The following is an 8,886-nucleotide window of genomic DNA, read 5'->3' as shown; positions in this document are numbered from 1 at the left end:
CCCAAACGATTTGTTTGCGCAGAAAGGTCACACTCAAGGTTTGATTACGCAACGCTTTGGCCATACCTCTTCCTAAGGAAATGACTTTCTTGGTGTGAAAGGTTGTACCCAAGGAATGATATTATGAAGTTCGTGATGATCTCTCTCGCAAGTTGACGTGCAATTAAGTTGTCCTTAGAGAGACTTTACCCACTTACAACCTCATACGATGGGCGTGATTGGATTTGTCTGGTGAATCGAAACAACGCAGTGTGAAACCAACTGAGAATATTGAAAGTGGAGTGAATGGGGTGGGGGTGGGGGGGGTACCCTCGTACAAAATAAAATATGAAGGATTTTCTGCAATTGTGGAGGGTAGCCTTAGAATAAACAAAAGGAGGCGGAGGAAAGCTTTTAAAAGCAACCCAATTACCTGTTGCTCTAAGACAAGTGGCTTCTTCGATTCCCTCTGTTTTTCGTCTGCTTTCTCTATTCAATCCATCCAGTTGCTATGTCGATCAGCATTATCGATGATCTCCTCAACCTAGACATCACTCCTACAGGATACATCATTGCTGAATACATCTGGTAGTTCTATCTATCTATCTATCTTCTTCGCTCACTAATTCAGTTCCATGTGGTTTTAGGGTCAGGATTCAGATTAGAACCATGGTTGTAGTTAGGGTTTACGTTATAATTCTAGGATTAGGGATGATTTAACGCATCCCTCTTTCCCAGGTGATTAACAGGGAATTATATTCAGCAGGATCGTTGAATTGAGCTAAGGTCGGCTTTTAATGCTTAGGGTTACTGTTGTTAGTTATAGGGTTTAACGGTTCCCTTTTTTGTCACGTTCTTCAGCCGAAGTGACAGTTGAAATTAAAGTTTTCTGGACAGGGGGTCATGGTTTGGGCCAACGTTAGATTTTTAGAGTTCAATGGTTCCCTGTTTTCCAACTCAAATGATGAATGGCATTGTAGGGTGGTGGATCTCTTCTAGGGTTAGAGTTAGGGTAATGGTTAGGGCCTAATGTTCAGAGTTCGAATTGGGGTGTAATGATTCCTTCTGCCCCATGTTCTTGAACTGAATTGAGGAATGATATTGTAAGGTTGGTGGATGTGGTCTATGGATTAGGGTTACTTACAGTTAGGGTTTTTGGTTTAGTTATTCTTTCATTTGTCTCCATTTTCTTGTCTTGAATATAATTGAATGATTTTATTGTGTAGGATTGGTGGATCTGGCCTGGATCTGAGGAGCAAGGCCAGGGTAAGTTCCCTATCCTATCCTTCATGTAGTTCTTGGGTTTGATTTCTGTTCTTCTTGTTCATCAAGCTAATAGTTTCTATTATTTATTTAAATTCTCTAAAGAAAGTAAGAGATTTATTTATTTACTTATTATTATTATTTTGTTAAAATTTTTATCAGACATTGAAGGCACCTATCAAGGGCCCCCAAGATCTACCCAAGTGGAATTATGATGGATCTAGCACAGGCCAAGCCCCTGGCCAAGACAGTGAAGTCATTCTATAGTAATTTGCTTCTCCTTCTTATGTATGTATGTGTGTATGTGGGTATGTATTTGTATGTATGTATGCATGTATGTAGGCATGCATGCACATATGTATGTACGTATGTATGTACGTATGTATGTACGTATGTAACTTGTAAGTATGTATTTGTATGTATGTCTACTCATTGTCTTTGCGAGATTCGAAATGACATACATGTTTGTATCAATGTATCTACTTCGTCAAGTCTTTCCTAGATTAATTAGTTAGATCTAACATTATTGTCATTTCTAGGCACGATGTAGTATGTATAACATAGATACATAACTAAGTGCGATTTTCTTGGTGTTTTTTTACGCCAGCCCTCAAGCTATCTACAAGGACCCCTTCCGTCGAGGAGACAACATCCTTGTATGATACATATATCCTTCTCTCTACATATACATATGAGATATATAGCCAAACACACACTCACATGCCTCTCCCATGAAGCAAGTGGGAAGTAGCCGGTATCTAATATCTAGATTTATGTAGTGAATGATAAAAGATGGATCTCAATTGTTACAGGTAATTTGTGATTGCTACACACCTGCTGGAGAGCCGATCCCGACCAACAAGCGTCATGCTGCAGCCAAGATATTTGACAATAAGGCAGTCAAGGATGAGATCCCCTGGTACATATACTACTGCTACTTATAGACCTAGAATATGCATAAATGTGCACCATAAATAATTATATGTATATATGTGCTCGAAACATTCTAAGAATGTTGGTCATATAGACTAACATGGCAAAGATGCTAATGTAAATTATCTTATTGAATCTTGTAAGGTATGGTATTGAGCAAGAGTACACGCTCCTTCAGAAGGATGTTAAATGGCCCCTCGGATGGCCCGTCGGGGGCTTCCCTGGACCCCAGGTAATGTTCGAAGAAATGCATTGAGGTTTTTCTAGTTTACTGGCTAATGCATATTTATTTTTTCTCTGCTCATTTACTATTCGGGTTTAATGGGTCTAGATCTAATGTTTTTTTTTTTTAATTTGTTACGATTATTTAATATTTTGAGTTTTGGATCAGTTACAATTGTTTTAATTGATAAGTAAAAGCCAATTCTTTCACAGGGTCCTTACTATTGTGGAGTTGGAGCAGATAAGGCATGGGGCCGATCGATTGTCGATGCTCATTACAAGGCTTGCCTCTATGCCGGCATACAAATCTCGGGTATCAACGGGGAGGTGATGCCAGGACAGGTAGAATGAGATTGATTATATATGTATTGCTATATATGAATATAATCAATATGGAGGATTGTCTTATATGAATATATATTTCTATATATATCTATATCTATATCTATCTATCTATCTATATCTGTATGTATGTATGTATATGTATCAATGGGAAGGTCAATCAAAGTGGTTGTTTTTTTTATCAATCAGTGGGAATTTCAAGTTGGGCCAGCTGTGGGAATCAGTGCTGCAGATCAAGTGTGGTGTGCACGATATATTTTGGAGGTGAAAGGACATAGGATCATATATGACACTTGATGAACACATACAGTGCATAAGTGTATATGCAAACTCATGATTTCTTTTCATGATTTTGTTGACTAAATTCGAGCTCGATATTGACAGCGTATCACGGAGCTTGCAGGAGTGGTGCTATCATTAGACCCCAAGCCAATCCAAGTGAGTGAATCTCTAGCACGTTCTAGATTGAAATTTCAATTGCTCACCTAGAGACTATCCCTTATAATCTTATGTTATGCTTTATTTTATGGCTAGGGTGATTGGAATGGTGCTGGATGCCACACCAACTATAGGTAAGGATTCAAGGTACTCTGCTTATAATCTGTTGAATCGACCACAAATAAGGAATCATGACATTTTTGTCGGGACTTTTGTAGTACACTTTCCATGCGCAAGGAAGGTGGTTATGCGGTGATCAAGAAGGCAATAGAGAAGCTGGGATTGAAGCACAAGGAGCACATTGCGGCTTATGGTGAAGGAAACGAACGAAGGCTTACGGGTCATCATGAAACTGCCGATATCAACACTTTCTCATGGGTGACTATTATACATATTTTCACTTAGTATTAATAACCGAGAAAATTGTTGAATGTATTTATATACTAGCCACATTGTTGGAGTTCTAACTCTTAACATTGTGTGAATTTGATTAGGGTGTTGCTAACCGTGGAGCCTCTATCCGAGTTGGTCGTGACACTGAGAAAGAAGGAAAAGGTGGTTAAGTTAATTGATCACACTTTGCTCATTTTTAGTGTAAAACTAAACTAATCTCAATTAATTTGGATATATATAGGTTACTTTGAAGATAGACGACCTGCTAGTAACATGGACCCATATGTTGTCACTTCATTGGTTGCAAGCACCACTATTCTCTTCAAGCCCTAGGGTGAGTTGTTATCTTCTTTTTTCCCATGGTGTTAGTGCCATGCATTCTTTTATTTATATCTAATCTTTGAAATGTATGATGCCCTAGGAGTTTGTCATCTTCGCGTTGTCACTTGATTTCATAAAGCTTGTGCTTGGTTGGTTCATTGGATGGGTACCATCACCAACATGGCATACATTGTTATTGTTGCCACAAATTGATCGCACACTTCTTGAACATATTGTTGTAATTTTGCAAACTCGATACCAAAAAAATAAAATAAAATAAAACTCATTTCTTTTTCTCACATCCCTAAATGGCTACTTAATTTATTGCAAATGTGGGCTTCCAAGGTTAAGATCATAATGCGCACGATGATAAATATCACATGAGAATAAATTAGTTAATGAGGCTCTAAAAAATGTGAGGTTGAGGAAAGTATGTGTGTTTTAGTACCTTAAAATTATTATTGTGTTGTATTTTAAAGACGATCATGATGATATAAAAATACACAAGACACATTTTCTTAAGAAGGTCATCTCTCATGAAAGTTAGATGCTTATATTAAATCAAGAAATTAATTAGATGTAGATGTTTTGTAGGCAAAAATGAAAGCAAAGTTATATAATAGGCATCACAAGCAAACATTGTATAATAGTGCACGATTTAGATAGTCGGGGTTTGAAAGTCATATGATGATGACCTTGCAAGTGTGCGGGAGAATCTAGTTAGTGATCACTACTCGGGCTTGGGAGCAGACCCATGATATATGATTATAAATAAACATAACAAATGTTGAAAATGATCAAATATTTTAACTTCATCACTCGAGGCTAGATCCCTCTCTCTAGGTTGACATGCGTGCCTCCCTCAAATATGTATTTATATGCATCAATCTCAAAAAATAAAGCAAAGTGCCTTGGAATTAATATAGCCCTTGCGATGTACAAAAATGCATGCATCTTGCATGTGATAATTGCAAACCCACCATAAGAGCATGCTTACTAAATTACTAAAGGTTGTTCTAGTTTTCAACTTTAGAGATTATAAGTAAATAAAAATAGCTAGTTGTGCTATGCACACATTCATTCTCGCATCATTTCAAGTATCTTTATTAGGACATAACATATGCTCAAGATTCTTCTGTGAACTCATCACACTTATCCAATGTTCTACATGTGTTGGGAGATTAACAACCAATTAATGAATATGATTAGGAAAAGAGTGTTGTAGATAGGAACAATGCCCAAGACTATACATAATGGCAATAATTTCTTACCCCAATCTTGTGAGCTTGTTATTCAATATTTAACACGGTGAAACAAATGTCAAAGCTTCATATGCATGAGCTTATGCGCGAAGAAGATAGAAAAATCAATAAAGGATTAGTGCCATAGAGATGGATAGAAAATCAGCAACTCACTAAAGAAAAAAAATCATTATTACATGGTACATGAAAGAGAAACACACAAAATGTTAAAAACTTAAATGATGGAAGTGATCACAACATGTCAGGGATATGTATTCAAACAAGAAGTAAGGACAAGAAAATATGGCATAAAAGCTTGGAGGAGAGTTAAAAGTGTAAATCATTACATGAACATTCAAACAAGACAAAACTTAACAACATGATCTAATGTGATGATCAAGGCTAAAAAGCCAACCCCAAACTTCTCTCTCAAAAAGCATGGATGTGGGGACGGAGATCTTAGTTCACTTTTTCATGGTTCCTACTATTCATTTTCTTCTCCTTCTTTTTGATTTTCCCATAAAAATATCCTCCATTGGTATTAACATAAAGTGGCCAAAGGCAATATACAAAATAGTCCAGTATTACAAAGAAAATTGCAACATAATTAACATTTTCTTCTCCTTCTCTATATCCCACTCCTAATTTTGATTCTTTGCATTCAATGTAGTGATTCACGAACACATTACTTATTTAAAGATAAGGTTGGAAATATTCTTGATATGTATATGTAAGGTGGCTTAGCAAGCTAAAGAATAATACAAACCTTGTAAGTGTATCCGATACCCAAGCCTTTGTATTTGGTAGTGACATCACCACTTTATGTAGAACACAATTGCTAATAAAACAACAAAGGTTCATTATTTAAGTCTTAGAATATAGTAAGCATGATGGTGAACTTGGTTAAGTATGCACACTGTACACATATACAAAATCAAATAAACACAAAACCGAAAAACAAAGTAGAGGACATTATCCTCTAAGTTGGTTTGATTTGTATCTATAAGTGAAGAACTTGCATGTGTACTTTGGGAAAGCAAGATATGGTAAAGACAAAGAGATGATGATGTATTAAGGAGATGAACCATTTTTTGTTGCTAAATTTATACTCAAGGGTAGACTTGTAATAGAAAATGTTGTTTCAATCATGTTTGTGCTTCTTTTGAACCATGTTCTCTTTGACTATTGAGTATAAATCTTGATAAGACACATGGCATTGAGTACAAATATGGATGGCGCATTCCATTCACTTAGTTGGGTAGGTTTTACATTGCCTTAATTGTCTCTAGCCTTGGCGTTGCCATCACTTCAATGTCTAAAACTGGAGCGAGGAGGTCCATAACCCAACCTCCCCCCCTCTCCATGGACGCAATAACTAGGGCCAATCCACTAGTATCATCATGGCCAAGCTTGCCTTTGCCACTCCTTAGCTTCCTCTATTGTGTTGTGAGCCTACACAATATTATTTTCTTGGTAGTGGAGAAATGAATCACTTTCTCAATAACTATTGGAAAGGATCGTAATATCTTGTTGCCTCCTTTGTAATGTGTTGATGAACCAATGCCTTTTCATTTTGTCCAAGTTGGTTGTCGTAAATCCTTGCTCATTACATGAGAAGTTGGAGAATTTCCACTCATTTGCTAGTTACTCTCCAATTCCCCTAGCTTATTAATCAATAAAGGCACAAGCTCCATTGATATTGGTAATAACTTCTTTGTCTTATCTTTTATGATGCATACATCTGCCTCTTGATCCTATTCAAACATTCCCTTACACCTATAGTGAATTTGACTTGGCACAACATCATTCATTATGGCAATGGAATTCTTAAACTTCTGCAAAGATCAAATAGTTGTAGTTCTTGTGCTCTTTGTCTTATTCAAGGTTGTCACCAAGCTATGATGCATACTTGCCACTTTGTGATTGTGCATTACTATCACATAATGCATTATGATAACCACAACATATAATGTCAAATTGACGATGTCATGGATTGAAGTCGCCCAAAACCCATAATGTTTTGTAGATATATGACACCACTCCCATTCTTTAAAGACAATTTCAACAAGTGCAATGCACAAATTGGAACTTGGTTTACTAGGATACCGATGATAAAATTTTGCTATATGACCATGGGCATCATTTAAATTCTCTAAGTGTTCCAAGTCCCATATCTAGATGTATAACCTCATAATCAATGAGGTAGTATAATTACATTCACACATTATCTTGGAGTCCATTGTTACTTTGGCTTCAAACTTTGGTTCTTCAACAAGTGAACAAGAAGCAAAACCACTATATCTATTCTAGAATTAAAACAATAAGGTCCAATAATGAAATTTAGAACACTAGGTGAGGAGAGATAGATAGATTTCCTTATCATCTTTGGAGGTAAAATATGACCTATGAGAGAGAGAGAGAGAGAGAGAGAGAGAGAGAGAGAGAGAGAGAGAGAGAGAGAGAGAGAGAGAGAGAGAGAGTTGTATTTGCCAAAGTTGATACATCCCGCACAATATGGTTTTATTGCAGGTAGGAATATATTGCATAATGTGTTGAATGTTCAAATGGCCATGGATTATGCATGTAACACTCATCAATAATTGATTATGGTGCAATTAGATTTGGAGAAATCTTATCATCATGTTAATTGGTTCTTTGTTTCTAGGTTAATGCATAAAATGGGCTTTGGACTACGTATGTCTTGCCTCATATTTTTAGGACAAGATGACGTGTCTCGAGTAATGCTTAATGGGGGAAGTTACATCAGATATTGCTCTCAAGACCTGTTTGTCAAGGATGCCCACTTAACCCATTGTTGATTGCTATTATTGCTCATCCCTTGTTATTGATGTTATCAAGGCTTGCAACAAATGGTGACATTAGGGGTCTACACCTTCTGTCTTGAGGGCAACTAGTAGCACAAGCTTTAGTAGATGATTCTTTCATGTGTCTACAAGCCGCACAAGAGAATCTTGAGAAGGGGATGCTTGTATGGAACCAATTTGCATTCACTTCCGGATTACATATTAATTGGAGGAACTCTAGTCTCATATCATGTAAAGAAAGGGATTTGGAATGTTTAGGATGACAAGGATCCATAGTGAAGAAAGGCTCTATTTTTCGACACTTGGGGTATCCATTGGGAATGAATGTTACAAATGGTCAATTGATTGAATGGATGTCTAGTAAGGTTAGGGATACGTTCATGTATTGGAAGTCACAATCTTGGCCATTTCATGTATGCTTGAAGGTTGTACAATGTATTATGAAACTCGTGATATTATATTACTTGCCATTGTTGTCATGCCATGGACAAACAAGGCTTTGCATTCTGTTTTGCAACCTCTTTGATATTTGTTGTGGAAGAAGAAGGATAAGATGGGCATCACATGAGTTGCGTGGAATCATCTAGCAACCCCTAAATGCTTGGGGGAAGCTAGAATATTGGAGTTATCTATGCATATATGGGTCGTAGATGTTCATTATTATGAGTGTTTGAACTCACCACCATGGATATCTATTGTTCAATATTTCATTGAGAACAAGGGTTTACCACATGGGAGGACAACGATTAAGGCTTCATGGTGTCAATTGTTGAATGGATGTATTTCACTTAAGATTCCGGGCTCTTTATGTGTTCAACACTTGGTTATCTCAGGGCAAGAAACCCTCTTGTTATGTATATGGAAACCATCAACTAGTAGAGAGCATTGTAATTATTTGCAAAAAGAGTTATTGTGTCTTCTCGGTTATT

General features: G+C 36.8%; 1 protein-coding gene across 1 annotated transcript; it reads left to right on the top strand.

Moving 5' to 3' along the window:
- The first annotated feature begins 410 nt into the window (after nucleotides 1–410).
- Nucleotides 411–4,190, top strand: LOC147863561 (glutamine synthetase cytosolic isozyme-like). The gene is made up of 14 exons (XM_087319528.1): nucleotides 411–567; nucleotides 1,206–1,245; nucleotides 1,405–1,508; nucleotides 1,850–1,898; nucleotides 2,055–2,161; nucleotides 2,320–2,407; nucleotides 2,611–2,739; nucleotides 2,929–3,003; nucleotides 3,124–3,177; nucleotides 3,274–3,311; nucleotides 3,396–3,555; nucleotides 3,672–3,732; nucleotides 3,812–3,904; nucleotides 3,992–4,190. The coding sequence occupies exons 1-13, from the start codon at nucleotides 491–493 to the stop codon at nucleotides 3,901–3,903; spliced, it is 1,074 nt and encodes a 357-aa protein (XP_087175654.1). The 5' UTR covers nucleotides 411–490; the 3' UTR covers nucleotide 3,904; nucleotides 3,992–4,190.
- The last annotated feature ends 4,696 nt before the right edge of the window (nucleotides 4,191–8,886 follow it).

Source organism: Azolla caroliniana, unplaced genomic scaffold, assembly GCF_043228905.1.
Source record: "Azolla caroliniana isolate FFs.n. ecotype wild unplaced genomic scaffold, voAzoCaro1.0.p SCAF_5, whole genome shotgun sequence".
NCBI lineage: Eukaryota > Viridiplantae > Streptophyta > Polypodiopsida > Salviniales > Salviniaceae > Azolla > Azolla caroliniana.
This window is presented reverse-complemented; position numbering and strand designations above follow the sequence as displayed.